Source organism: Bidens hawaiensis, unplaced genomic scaffold (assembly GCF_021521415.1).
Source record: "Bidens hawaiensis isolate Kalapana, Puna unplaced genomic scaffold, B.hawaiensis_p1.1 tig00012724_1, whole genome shotgun sequence".
Classification (NCBI taxonomy): domain Eukaryota; kingdom Viridiplantae; phylum Streptophyta; class Magnoliopsida; order Asterales; family Asteraceae; genus Bidens; species Bidens hawaiensis.
Window position 1 is genome coordinate 293,288 of NW_027492052.1, and position 15,581 is coordinate 308,868.

The following is a 15,581-nucleotide window of genomic DNA, read 5'->3' on the forward strand; positions in this document are numbered from 1 at the left end:
GTTGGGAATAACGGAGAAGAAGAGTCAAACAAGTCACCAGAATTTGCTGCTGAAGGTGATCGGCCAGTGGTTTAGTCGCCGGTGAGTGGAGTTAATGATCAAGAGAATTTTATGGAAACGGTAATTTGGGAGTTAATTTTGTCAACGCTCCCGAAGTTAACGGGGAGTTTCCTTTTGTACGTAAGGAAAGTTTGGGTACTGGAGTTATGGCAGAGAATTTTCAGGGGAATTTTATTAAAGATGATGGGAATTTACTTAAAAGTAAAAAGTCTATTAAAAAAGTGGTGGATATGGCCAGGCCAGCTCAGGGGGTTATCCAAGTAGTAATGAAAGGCCCCATAAAGAGCCCAAAAAGGTTAATGATAAAAAGACCAATATGATAGAGGATGATCCTTTTAATTTGGACCCATTCATTTTGGGCTCAGATGTTTATGTTGTCAAAACTAGAGGTGAAGACCCAGTGGCTACTTCAAATTCTTTTCAAGCGCTCATCGTAGAAGAAGACAACGAGTTGCAAGACATGGAGGTCAATCGGGTGGACAAATCTGAGGAGGTCCTCTCCGCCAATGTTCCCAAAGAAGTTGATGCAACAAAAGTTATTGGAGTTAAGTTGGGGGTTCAATTAGAAGGATTCGAAGCTTTGCTAGAGAATTCCATTCAAGGTGCAGGGTTACAAGCAGGTTTGAAATGAATTGTTTGTCCATAAATATTAGAGGTTTAAGGGTTGGAGGTAAGGTGAAAGGGGTGAAAGAGATGATTCGTAAATATGGGATTGACTTTGTAGCGATTCAAGAGTCTTTACTTACGGCTGATTCTAGATTTGATTTTGATATTCTTTGGGGTGCTGGGGATTATGGGGTGGACTCGGTCTGTGCTAGTGGGAGATCGGGTGGGTTGATTAATATGTGGAATGTTCGTAAATTCATTAAGGTAGGATCGGTGGAGGATAGAAATTTTTTGATTACTAGAGGGACGCTGGTTGAAGATGGGTCGGTTTTGAACTTGGTTAATGTGTATGCGCCTCAAAAGGCTAATGAGAAAAAGGCCTTATGGGAGCGGTTGATTGGGATTATTCAGGGGGAGAGGGGATGTGGGTGTGTATTGGTGATTTTAACTCTGTCAGGTGGAAGGAAGAGAGAAAGAACTCTAAATTTAATAAAGGCATGGCAAACGATTTTAATTGGTTTATTGAGGAATCTAATATGCAGGAATATATTATGCAAGGGAACAAGTTCACCTTTTCGTCTGGCACAGGGAATGAATGTAAATTGAGCAAAATTGATCATGTGTTGGTGTGCCAAGAGTTTTTTAACAGATGGTCTGGGGCTTGTTTAAGGGCTTTACCGCGGGTTTTGTCTTACCATAGCCCGTTGTTGCTTTCGGTGCATGATTCTAACTTTGGAGCTAAACCTTTAAAATGGTTTAACTCTTAGTTAGAGAGGGATGGGTGCGAGCAGGTGGTTATTGGGGCCTTACAGGGCTCTTATGGTAATGGTCCAGCGGATGTTATGCTTCATAGGAAGTTGGGTGCGGTTAGAAGTGGGTTGAGAGAGTGGTGGAAAAAGGTGTCTAATAAAGAAGGAGAACATTTGGAGCTGATTAAAAAAGATATTCAAGATTTAGAGCGCTTAATGGAGACTCGGGATTTAGAGGAGGAGGAAGTTTGGGTTTGGGAGGAAGGAAAAAAGGAAATGGAGAATATGTTAATTTTAAAAAATCGTGATCTTCAGCAGAAATCTAGAGTTAAATGGGCTTCTTTAGGGGATGAGAACTCGGGGTCTTTTCATCGGTGCATCAAAGGGAGGAGGGCTGCCAATGCTATTCCGGGGTTGGTAGTAGATGGTTCTTGGATCTCTAAACCGCCTCTAGTTAAAAGGGAGGTTTTGAGATTTTTCAGGAATAATTTTAAGGAGTATTGCTTTCACAGACCCGTTTTTTGTTGTGATTATTTGAAACAGGTCTCGGAGGGAGGTATTGGGGAGCTTACAAAGCCGTTCTCTAAGGAAGAAGTTAAGGCGGCGGCCTTTGATTGTGGTGCAGAGAAAGCGCCTGGCCGGACGGCTTTAACTTTAGGTTTATTATGCACTTCTGGGCGTATTTGGAGGAAGATTTTATGAAGGTGTTTGAAGAATTTTATCATTCTGGGGAAATTAGCAAGGAGTGCAGCTCTTCTTTTATTACTCTTATTGCAAAAACTAAGACCCCTATGGTATTGAAGGACTACAGACCTATCAATCTTATTGGGGTTATTAGTAAGATTATTTCTAAAGTGGTTGCGGCTAGACTGAAGAAAGTTATTGGGGAGGTGATCTCGAATTCGCAATCAGCTTTTGTGAAGGAGAGATACATTCTTGATGGCCCTTTGGTGCTTAATGAGGTTATTGGGTGGGTCAAGAAAAATAGAAGACAAATATCCCTGTTGAAATTAGATTTTGAAAAGGCTTACGACAACGTGAGTTGGGAATTTCTGTTAGATGTCTTGTCTCGTATGGGTTTTCCCCCAAGGAGGTGTATGTGGGTGAAAGGGATTTTGCATTCTGCTCGGTCTGCGGTCTTGGTAAATGGTTCGCCTACGTTTGAGTTCCAATGTCAAAAGGGACTTAGACAAGGAGACCCATTATCGCCGTTTCTTTTTGGCTTGCTTGTTTGCTAAAGCTAGCGATTTGGGGATGTTGGAAGGGGTGAAGCTCCCAAATGGCGGTCCGGTTGTGTCCCATATGTTCTATGCTGATGACGCGCTAATTTTGGGTAAGTTGAATGCAAACAATTTGTGTGTGACGAATTGCATTCTGCGGATTTTCTACTTATGTTCCGGCTTGAGAACTAACATTCACAAGTCGGTGTTATTTGGGTTGGGGTTGGCGGAAGAGGAGGTTAGTTATATGGCGAATTTTTTGGGATGTAAGATTATGTACTTAGGCGTTAAAGTGGGAGCGAATACGAACCGAATTTCAAATTGGGATCCGGTGGTGGAAACGATTCAAAATAGATTATTTTCTTGGAAGTCTAAACTTCTTTCCATAGGTGGGCGGCTTACTTTGTTGAAGGCAGTTTTAGCTAGTTTACCGGTGTACTACCTCTCTATTTACAAGGCCCCGGTTACCGTGGTTGAAAAGATTGAGAAAATGATGCGGAAATTCCTTTGGGTGGGGTGTAAGGAGGGTAAGGGTTGCATTGGGTGTGTTGGGACATTGTTACAAAGCCTAAGAAGGAGGGAGGCTTGGGTATCACTAAACTTGTTGAGGTAAATAGGACTTTGCTTGCTAAGTAGGCGTTTAGATTTAAATCCGATGTGGAAGGTATGTGGAGGAGGGTTATTGAGTGCATTCATGGAGGTAGGAATCGGTGGGTGTTTCTTCCGATTAAAAACTCTATCCCTGGATGTTGGAAGAATATTGTTAGTCATTTGGATAAGGTGGTTATAAACGGGATTTCGCTGAAATCCCAAATTCGGGGCAAGCTTAGGAATGGGGATTCTCCTCGTTTATGGTTGGATTTATGGCTGGGCCCGGTGCCGTTAAAAGACAGATGGCTAGGGCTGTTTGAATCGGACAAGAAGAAAAATGATAAAGTGGGCATGCGATTGATGCAGGTCGGTACTAAAGTTGTGCTGGCAGACTCGTGGGTGATGGAAACGAACACTGTACAGTGTTGCGCAAGAGGCTGTCTTCTTGCTCTCTCAGGTTAGATTTGCTGGGGGAAAAGATAAGTGGGCTTGGAACCTGATAAAGATGGGTTGTTTAGTGTTGCGGCTGTTAAAAAATGGTTGGGAGAGGGCGGTTCTACAAGGCCTAATTCGGTTTTCAAGTGAGAGTCTTGGGTCCCGATTAAAGTTAATGTCTTTGTTTGGAGAATGATCCTGGATCGTTTGCCGACCCGTGATGCGCTGGCTAGAAGGATGATTAACATTTCGGACATGTCTTGTCCCTTATGCGACACAGGCTACGAAACATTGCAGCATCTGTTAGTTGATTGCGGTGCTTCTTTTGGAGTTTGGAGCTTTATTTGGAAATGGTGTAGGATAAATGGAGGCATGTTTCGAACAGTTAAGGATATTATGAATATGGACTTTGTGGCTAAGGGTACTAAGTGGAAGATGAAGACTTTAAGAGGTATCTTGATGGTTTCTTGTTGGGTTATTTGGAACAAGCGAAATAAGAAGGTGTTTCAAGGTTCGTCCTCCCGGGTTGTGGACATGGTGGCGAGGGTGAAAGTTTTATCCTTTTTTTGGTTTAAACATCGAACTAGGTACAAAAATGTGGTTTGGAACGATTGGGTTAAATACCCTTTGTATGGTTTGTAAGTTCTGGTTCGGTCCTTGATTTGAGGTCCGGCCTTTGTGTTTAATGAAATTTTCTGTTAAAAATAAAAATAAGAAAGTTAAATAGTTCTTTTTTATATGAACATTTTTTTAAGAACGACGATTTCTTGTATTTAAGCTATTGCACTCTATAAATTTGGAGAGCCATGTTGCTCCCACACTGGCCAGACTATGTTGTCTTAACCAGGTCCACGCTGGCTATCAGGGTTTGACCAGAGTTTGACTTGGGCGTTCCCAGGAAACCATACCGCGGGCTGCCACTTAATAGTCGTTGTGCTACCACAAGAGCATAACTCTCTTGCGTAACACACGGTGGGATGGACGAAAATCCGAGTGGACTCGGGGTTCAAACTGACAACCTTTGAATAAGTCTTAGCTCAAATCCTTCATTACCAATATGCACCAAAATGAAATAAGTGAGATTCAAACTTGAGTCTCCATTGAAAAACCTAAACCTTCTACTGCTAGGACCCAAGTAGAGAATTAAACATCTAAATAACATACATGTATCCATCAAAATAAAACTATGATGCTGATAGTCAATATATAATAGGTTTTTAAAGTCGCAATATTTAGGTGCCAACACGTTAAAAAAATATTTATTTTATAAAATTTAGAGGAATTTTTATAAGCCCGGAATATTTTTCAACTACAACAATTGTTAGTTCATGGATTTTCTAAGTAATATTTACGTTCAAACAACCTCTTTTGGAGTTTTATATATCTTGTAGTTTGCTTTTTTCTTCACGGTTTAGATTTAAATTTCAATCTTTATTCAAGTTTTATTAAAGATAGTTGTGAAGCGCGAATATAATCCATAAAGAGTATGTTTGGCAAAACTAGCTACCAGCTGGAAGCTCGTGGCTGGTGGCTGTAGCTGGTAGCTCGTTGTTGTAGCCTTTTTAGATATATTTAGATGTTTGGCAGAGTAGCTGGAGCTTTTAATAAAATGTATAAAATTACTAAAATGGGCATAACTAAATACATAATAGTAAACGTATTTAATTTGGAAGGTTATTTAAGTAAATTAAAATACTAAAAGTTTGTAGCTCTTTCTAAACGCTACTAGCAGAAACTTTAAGCTTTAAGTTTTTTCTCCTAACATGAAAGCTTCAAGCTTCTTGAACCAAATAAGACTTTTAATTGAGTTCGAGTTTTTTCTTAAAAGATTGAAGCTAGAAGCTCCTAAAAGCTTCGTGCCAAACATACTCCAAATAACACTTTTAACTCATAGAGATTGATAACTCACAAAATGGCTTCTCTACGGATTAGTTTTTGAAGTGCAAAAGGGGAGAAGTGTCGGAGGTCCTTTCCCCGTAATAATCTATGTATTCTTTCAATGTTGTGCCTCTATACTTTGTCTTCTAAAAGCAACTTCATTCACCTTTGATGTCTCCATCGCACCCGTGGTAAAGAATGACGCCCCCGATACTCGTGGCTCAACCTTGTTTGCTACCACTTTGTGTTTTGAACCGACAAACGTGTCGTTTGTAACTAGCTGCAAAATCCCAATGGACATGGATTTGTATTATGACATATGCTTTTAACTTCTAAGAATAAATTTCAATTTCGAATATAGTAGATTCGCATTAAAATTTTAATGACAAGCAATGAAGTGTGAGATAACAAGTTTATACTATAATAGACCAATAAATAAAATGGCATTGAAGCTCGAAACTCGGAGAGAGAGAGATGCATATAGATAGCCTTCGACGTTCACTACAAGAGCTGCTCCTGGTAAAAAGATCTTGAGGCCGCCAATATAATCTTGTAGAAGAATAGTGAGAAAATCACTGTCTGGATTAAAGTTTACAAACAATAATTTTTTTTCAGTTTCTCATTAATAATTCATTTTGGCTTATAAATATTTGTTAGATTGTATGTTGTCGATGAGGCTGAGCTCCGAATTCATCCAATAATATTGTGTCATACAGTGTTGACTAGATACTGACTGGACACTCGCTAAAGCCACTATTGAAGCCACCTGAGCCTGTTGTTGTCCAGGCGAGCGGTGGCTTCAGCGAATTATCTAATTTATTTATTTATTTAATTTTTTCTTCTAATTTTGGAAACTAATATTACATTAAAATAAAAATAATATTAACAAATAATACTAGTCTAGTACAAGATCATCAGGACGTCTAGCCCACAAATTCTCAACCAAATCATGAAGAAGGTTTCCGTGAACCTCGTGGTTCTTGAGATATAAGACGTTTTGGAGTTTTTCATCATCAGTTATTATCGATTCGGGTCATGAGACGTCACCTTGGTAGTTATAACAAATAGTCATACCTTGGTCCTTAAGAATCATGCTATATAGAATTATACAAGTATAAACGACATCCATTATTTTCTCCGTTGACCAAAATCGTAGTGGCCTCGAAATCAAATGAATTTTTTTCTTGAGAACTCCAAACGCTTTTCAATATCTTTACGTGCTGATTCTTGCTTCTTCTTAAAGTACTTTCATTTGTCTTCAACTGGAGATAAATAAGCGTTGGCCATTCGTTGTAAATCCTATCAACCACGTAGTAGCCATGCTTGAATTGAACCTCGTTCACATAAAACGATTGAGTTGACTTAACCCCGTCAATATTGTCATCAAATATCGGTGAATGTTCGATAACATTTATGTCGTTATTTGAACCGGAAACACAAAAAAACTCATGCCAGAACCAAATATCATGGGACGCCGCTGCCTCAAGTATAATATTGGGGCCGGGGTGATCACTCTGGTGGTATTGACCTTGCCAGGCTGGAGGACACATATACCATCCAACATGCGTACAATCGATGCTACCGAGCATTCCGGGGAAACCATGTTTTTCACCGTGCACCTCATATATGCGTTGGATATCATACAAAGTTGGTTTGCGCAAAGATCTCCGTGAGTAAATCGATATAATCCTATGTATAAACATTGTCAAGTAAACCCTCAGACAATATATAAAATATAACTAAAAGAAACATATATGTATATATGTATACCTTGACAGAATAAATAAAACTCGGTCTACGTCTTGCATCTTCTCTTTGTTGAAAAAAAGGATAGTGATCTCACAAGTCATTTTATAAACGCATGAATAGTTGTCTACTCATTCGAAACCGACGCCTAAAATGTTCTTCGTCATAAAGGGGATCGGGGCTAAAATAGTGACGTACCAAAATTTCATTAGCGCTCACTCAATCACGACGAAGAGGTTGTTGTCTTGTTAGCGTTTGTCGTCCATGAAACCGTTCAGCCAATATGTTAACTGCTATTCTTCCGACTTAAAAAATAAGGTCGTCTTCCTTCGAATAGTCGGACGAAGAAAAGGAATTCTATTGAATTTTTGGTTTATAATTGGGTGTATTTAAGAGAAATGAGTAGAATGGGTGAGTATTTTTTTTAGGTGTTTTGGTGTGTGAAAGTGTCTGTTATATACGTAAATATAGAAAACAAAAAGAAAATTAATGTTATAACGGTCACATGCATATTCCCTAACAAATTCCATTCCCGACGCTCCTTCACCCACCGAGACTCCAACCACGGCCGGTCACTTTCGGCTCCACTCACGGCAGGGTGTTGCGATGTTTGCCACCGACGTGGCTGGCGCCAGCCACTCGTGGCGCCGATGAATGGACCACAACGCACATAATTATTTATATTCATCGACAAAACCCCATCTACGAATTTAATATTCATCGATTGACCCAAAACTATTTTGGACTTTAATCCACCAAAACAATTATTAATCAGTAGGTAGAAAATTATTGATGTTTTATAATCGTCCATCTATTTTATTGTGATATAATTTGATGGTATACGTAAAAATAAGGCACATGGGGAAAAACAATTTAGACATGATACACGATTAAACGATACGAACCTACACTACTTTAACAAGTATGAGTTTGGCCTTAACATGTTTCGTGTACTCAGTGGCCGGATTGACTTTACATTCAGGGGGTATTAGCCCCCACTCAACTTTTGAGTTTATATGCATATTTCAAGAGTTTATTTGTATATTTCTTGTAAAAGTAGATCTAATATTAAAGATGGCCCCTTGGGGTTTATTCATTAGCCACAAGTCTCCTACTTTTTCTTTCTAAAAGCTAATTTAAAACCTTACTCTATCAAAAAGTCCTTCAAAGTCCACCAATAAATTGTTATATGCCCAATTCAATTTTTACACTAGTGGCATGCCAATCCAAATTCCTTATTGTCTTGGTTTAAAATCAACTTCCAGGTTCTATATTTGATGTTATGGAAAGATTTGTGAAACAAAAGCACCAATTTTCAAATATCGTTTTGTTGGTAGATAGTTTTCATTCGTGGTCATGACTTTCTATGAAAACAAAAGATTGATATAAAAAACACGTTTTATCCCCACTTTGTTTGTAAAAGAGGACAAAACACGGTCCTTTTAACGATTTTCCCCCCACTGAGCAAAGTCTCTAGATCCGCCTATGCGTGTACTACATATGTAGACACAAATTGACCTGCTAATTTTCATGTCTAAACAAGTAAAATACATGTTTACTTGTTAAGTCTTTGATTATATTTTTTTATATATAAAATATATATTAATATAATATGTAATAGGGAAATGTCTGAGTGAAAGATTAACCGAGTTGTGAAAACCATGAAAACTCATTTCCATGGTCCATGTGATGCCACATAGGTGGTTTAATTGTTTAATGTATTATAATGTTACATTAAGGTAATTCACCTTACACTCTTTTCTCTCTCTCATGTACACCCAAGATCCTTCATGTAATCTAAACTTACTTTGGTAATTATATATGGGAATAACACCTTAAACCTAATTCATGTTATTTCATAATAATTAAAGAAAGTAATATGCATAGCTTAATAATCTTCGCTAAAAAAATATTTAATTTAAGCAAGTTGGTTTATATTAAGTATTCATAAGATAACTCACTTTAAAAATGAGACATCCCTTAATTTACTAAGTGAATTGCCATAAATTTTTTAGTAAAAATATCATTTGTATCATACTTATAATACCAATTAAAATTAGTTGAGTTGTAAAAGATCACCCTTGAATTAACCCACACAACTCTTGGATAATTATAGAACTTTTGTAATAATCACCCAAGCTATTGCACACTCACTTGACATGTAATCTACCAATTTTAGTTGATTAACATTAACAATCCGTATACACATCATTGCCGACATTCCCATTTTAGCGAAGATTAATTACTACTAATACCCATTTGATCAATGCTTATATTAGGATTCATGTTTTATTCTCAACCATACTTTACAAGAATGGCAATTCCCCAACTTATCATTAAGCTCGGTACTTGGTGTCTCTTTTAAATTTTATTATCCAAGGCCTCACAAGAGTGGTAGTTCTCCGGCTTATCGTCAAGCTCGACACTTGGTGTATCTTTTAAGAGTATCTTAGTAAAGAAACGTGGATCTACTCACTGGTAGCAGATCTACCTTCCTCGGGTTTTGATTGTACTATTTCACCGATGGTTCTTCTGGATCTGTGTTCTTCCACCTACAAAATGAACAACGCCGTTAACTTACCCCTCAGAAAGGGACAGAGGGGTCCTCTTTGGGGTAACCCTCCGGCGTGAGAATAAGTATATGGTGGAGAAGATAATAATATGTGAGAGTAAGGGAATCTCAAGAGTATTGCTTAATAGCTGAATACTCTCTGATTGTGTGACTGTGTGTTTGTATGTAACTGACTGTGAGTGAATGTAATTCAATATGATTGAATGTGATATCACTGCCTGTAACTGTCAATGATTGAGTATGAATGTGTCCATCAAAGTGGAGTTGATGCTGTATTTATAGTGCTAGGGTTTCCACTGGTTGGGCTCAACCTCGTTGGCCTCCTCCAATCGCACTGCGCCACGTGTCCTCTGGGACACCTGGCGCTTTCTCGTTGGATGTAATCACGTGGTAGCACATGTGTCATGCTGAGTTGTCGACCCTTCATTTGGCAGCTGTCAACATCAGCATATTCTTACTCCTTAAAAAGATGCCTTCTGGAAGGTTGTCTGACGTGCACAATCAAGGTTGCCCTAATCCTGATTTGGATAAGGACGAGGTCGATTATGTGCATGTGTGATATGCGCCAATCCTGAGGATGCGCGAGGTCTTCTTTTTATTCTCACGCGCAGATATTTCATGCGCAGATGTGATATGCACGAGCATGTGATATGCGCCGCGCGTTGATGCGCCGCGCGCATATGTGATGCGCGAGCATATGTGTGCCTGGGCAGATGTGATATGTACGAGCATGTGACATGCGCCGCGCGCTGATGCGCCGCGCTCATATGTGATGCGCGAGCATATGTGTGCCTGGGCATGTTTTGTATGCGCCATGCGCATATGCTTTGGCTTTGTGCCTTCATAATGTCTTTATGTTGTGGGTTGACCCGCCTTGCTCGGTGTTGAGGCGGGTACATACCTCTTCACTTAGCATTCCTCATTAAGTGATAATTACAACATAACATTTACTTTTTATAAACCGATCACATTTATAACCAATATTATTAAACTTTAGTTAAGATTCATTATAAACAAAGATGATGCTATGAAAGCTTAGCAATACTAAGTATAGTGTTATACATAAAAGTAATAGATACAAACATGATCAAATTAGAACAATCTAACCAAATTGGATGACTAGTCTTTAATGATGACTTCTTCCAAAAGCTTAATCTCCTTGATCTTCAAAAGGTGGATAGATGGGATAAATCCCATAATATATTTGTGAAAAAAGGTGGGTGAAGTGTATTAAGTGTTCTTTTGGTTGATAGTGTACTGAATATGGTGGATGAACATCCAAATTATAGACTCAACAGGGTACTCAACACGGCCTTTGTTGACATGGGCACATTCGTGTTGATTATTTTATCTTATATTCTTAAATGCTCGTTTTCAAAAAGTATAGCAGGAGAGTTTTGTCTGGACACGGCCCGTGTTGACTCTGGACACAACCGTGGTGAGTCTAGAAGCTTCTATTTTGTCTTTTCTCTTTTATTGCCAACAAGGGCGTGTTGATGTCAACATGGCCCGTGTTTTCGTTAATTTTGTCTTTTCCTCTTGTACTTTCATCATGGGGTGTGTTGGTGTCAACATAAGTCATGTTGTGACTTCTGAATTTTGTGTTTTCCTTATATGCTTGTAACATGACCATGCCTTGCTTCACCAAGGGGTGTGTTAAGTTAGTTTTCACAGTTTCTCTTCGTTTCTCTTTGTATATGGGCTCTTTTTATTCTTTTGAGTTATATTTACCTAGAGATAAAAATTATAAACATTAGTGGTTATTTATTATAATATTATTGTCGATATTGCGTCATTTTGGAGATATTTTAGCCATGAAGGACGTATAATTTTTTATACATCAAATCTCCCCGCACTAAAGGCTACTTATATACCATTAAGAGGCTATGAATCGATAAAAGGTAGCATCTTAATGACCATTAAGAGGCTAATAAACAGCCCCTTAATTTATAGCAGCCAAAACGGCTTATCTCTTATTGCAAGTCAAGATAACGACTTTTTTGAACCTATGTCCAAAATATTTTTGGATTGATACTTATTAGCGTCGGCTTTAAGAAGAGTAAACTAAAGTTAGGGCATTAGCCCTTCAATTTAAGCCAAAGTTAGAACAAAAACATACTAAATGATGAATATTAACCTTAAGTTATTTGGAAAGACAGTCATATTTGTGGTTAGTTGTTTTGCTTTGTATAACAATAAAATATAAAAAGGCTCTAAATTCTCGTTTCATTTCACCTCTAATAGAGTTGGGCCGACCCTAATACTTATTAAGAAATAGTATGCCTTTATAGTTTTTAATCTCTTAGCGCATGTATTTGTTATATTGTTCAAATTTTATAACAAATGAATTTTACGTCATTTATTGTATTGCTTAGTTAAGTTCGATAGAACATTTAACAAAATCTTAAGAAAATTACACCAAAACTATAAAAATGCATCAACATATATTACAATACCATATGATTCAAAACAAATTACAGCTTTAACCCATTGGTATGATTCTTAAAATGGCTTAAAAATGCATTAGCATATATTACAATCCATATGATCAAGTCCTTTTGTCCTAAAATAATTTACGTACTCTTTTATTGTTATGCCCCTATACTTGGTCGGGGTATCTACTGAAAGCAACTCACTAACTGGTTCATACACCTTCGATGTCTCAACTGGCCCCGTGGTAACGAATAATGCCACCGATACTCTTGGCCCAATCTTGTTTGCCACCACTTTGTGTTGCGAACTCATAAACTTCTTGATTTCTAATAAGACACTATGTTGTTAACTTCTAAAAGAAAAATCGTAGTTTCGTATATTTTTCATTCTTGTTAATTATAGTAATCAAGTAAGCATGAGATACAAAGTTTATAACATAATAGACCAACAAAACGATATTGAAGCTTGCAACTTAAGAGAGATGCATGTAGATAATCTCCAGCATTCACTATAAGAGATCATGTTATAGGATGAACGCCAATCCATTGATTCTGATAAAAGACCTTGAGGCCAAGAAGAATAGTGATAAAGTCATTGGCAGTATGTTCTCGGGAGCCTATTGTTAATTCAGGTTGAGGACATTAACGATTATAATGGTGAATAAAAGCAAGGTCTTCTGCACATACCACGTCCAAAGGGTGATTGGGGTCTAGCCCAATGAAAACCCAAAAGGCACAAACGAACCCCAAAAAAACACAAATTGAATCCAAATTAAAGGCACAAAAGGGCCCCAAAAGGCACAAAGTGACCCCCAAAAGGTACAAACGGAGTCAAAGGACACAAAGGGGGCCCAAAGGCACACAGGACCCCGAAAGGCATAAATGAATCCATAAAAGCACAAATAGAGCCCAAAATGCACAAACAGACCCCATAAGGCACAAACGGACCCCAAAAGGCACAAACCTAGTCAAAAGGCACAAATGGAGTCAAAAGGCACAATCGGAACCCAAAAGGCACAAATGGAGTCAAAAGGAACAAGAGAATCAAAAGGCACAAACGGAGACTAAAAGGTACAAATCCTCCACAAAAGACACAACAGGACAAACAAAAGGCACAAAGGGACCTCAAAAGGCACAAACGGAGTCAAAATGCATAAACAGGCACAAACGAACCCCAAAACAGAGAAATGGCCCCTAGAAGGCACAAACGGAGCCCAAAATGCCCAAACGGACCCCAAAATGCATAAACTGAGACAAAAGGCAAAACCGGAGTCAAAAGGCACACACGGAGCTCAAAAGTCACAAACAGAGCCCAAAAGACACAAACGAAGCCCGAGAGGCACAAATAGACCCCGAGAGGTACAAATTGAGCCGAAAAGGTACAAACGGTGCCCAAGAGCCCCAAGCGGAGCCCAAAAGACACAAACAGAGCCCAAGAGGCATAAATGGAACCAAGGAGGCACACCTAACTTTGATATAAACCCTAGCCACAATCTTATGTCTCTACCACCAATATTCCATTGAAAAGTACACGAGGGAAGAAGAAATTTTTATGGTTTGCTCAACTAACAACGTCGTGAATCAGCTAACAGGTGCTCCTTCCTATCGGAGTTCAAGAGTTCAAATCATGTAGTAGGAGGTTAGGTGGATTTTGGAGTAGTTTAGCCGTTAAAAAACATTATAAATCTAAAACGGCATGTATCCATCTCAAACTTAATGATTTGTGTGCTTATTCTATTTCTTCATCGAGGTTCGTCTACATTAAATTCATATTGTAGGCAAGATTGATAGGAGTTTGCCATCATCTCGGGAGACATCCATCTTCTCACATGACAACCAACGAAGCGATAAACTAAGACGGCTTCGCTAGGAAGACCTTCATCTTCGACTGACCACCTTGCCAAAAAACCGAGCATCACAACCTGCCTCTGCCTCTGATCACCAAGTTCTACTTTTTTTTTTATCTCCAACTTTTTTTTATCCCCGAGTTACCAATTAGGAAATGAAAAAGAACGAGAAATTTGTGACGATAGAGGAGGCAAGTCCGCGCACAAAATGTAGTGGCTTTGACAGCTGTTTAGGATTCTTGTAAGGGCCGCAACAAACATATTGTGTTGTGGATTCTTTACATCATTAGCAATTTGGTATCGTATTGTGTTTTGCAATCTTGAATTGGTAATTTGTGAATGAACGAGTCTTAAATGTTTGTTCTATAGTTATCACTTAAACTGAACAAGTTAACAAAGTCATGTCTAAGTGATTTCCCACTAGCTAGGTGAAACTAGGTTATTCGTTGGCTTACTAAAGTTTGTTTGCTATTTGCAAATGTTTTCACCGAACAACACAAAATATCAGTTTTACTTTCTTTTTGTTTTCTACCGGTTTTAATATAAGTATTGGAATAAATAATCAAACAAAACGTGTAGTATTACTATTTACCACATGCTTTTTATGAATATAATACTCTACTTACTCTAGTCGTCTAGTTTAATTGTGCTAATTTTTCATGACTTGAACGACGGTGATCACATGCACAGACATATTTCGGTTCTCTCTTATATCTTTTTTTAATATCATAGAAACATCCAAACGATTTACAATGAAGTGGCAGGTAAGCGGGCAACAAGCTGCGCCGCAACCCCCTTTTGGATAGCAAACCCAATCCTACTAAAAATAAAGTTTCGATTCTTATGAGCCGATACGTTACTATGCACAACTTTCTGAACCCTATTCAAAAGGTCCACGGCATCCGGAGCTAAGAAACCAAAAGTGTCAAAGGCGAAGGGGATAAACACGTGTTGATTCTCCAAACAAGCTCTCTCGTGTTTAGCAACCTTGTCCGATGCCGCCTTCAATGCTGCCTGGCCTGCTACAAACTCATTGTCCCTAATCCCAACAAGAGGGGACACTTCTGTGAGGCCGACACAAGCGTGTTTTCCCCCTACCTACCCAAAAACAAGAATATCAGCCGGTCATAATGTAGATCTTCCTTCTTGAGGATCCGTAAGAAAGTTTACAGGGGCTTCCTTTTTAGCCGAAATTCCGGCTCGTTTAAGAACATCGCATAGAACATCCCTCACCAAATCATGCCTGTACTTAAACCCAGTCAACTCTTTGCAGTGAATCGCATGCTCGCCAAAAGAATCCAAACAAACCTTACGGCAAACCGGTCACGGCTCATCTACCGGAAACAAAGGGATCATTAACCGATGCTTCAGGATGGCCCGGTACTCCAAAGCCGACATGTTTATTTTTATTCATAACCGAGCTGGTCTACATTTCAACGTAAAAC

General features: G+C 38.6%; 2 protein-coding genes across 2 annotated transcripts; both read left to right on the top strand.

Annotated features, from left to right (window-relative positions):
* The first annotated feature begins 376 nt into the window (after positions 1-376).
* Positions 377-2,117, top strand: LOC143541889 (uncharacterized). The gene is made up of 4 exons (XM_077034583.1): positions 377-680; positions 785-1,104; positions 1,209-1,349; positions 1,434-2,117. Exons 1-4 carry the CDS (start codon positions 377-379, stop codon positions 2,115-2,117), a joined length of 1,449 nt encoding a protein of 482 aa, XP_076890698.1.
* An 89-nt stretch (positions 2,118-2,206) lies between these two features.
* On the top strand, positions 2,207-3,688 carry LOC143541890 (uncharacterized). Its single transcript, XM_077034584.1, has 4 exons — positions 2,207-2,564; positions 2,656-2,748; positions 3,025-3,224; positions 3,272-3,688. The coding sequence occupies exons 1-4, from the start codon at positions 2,207-2,209 to the stop codon at positions 3,686-3,688; spliced, it is 1,068 nt and encodes a 355-aa protein (XP_076890699.1).
* The last annotated feature ends 11,893 nt before the right edge of the window (positions 3,689-15,581 follow it).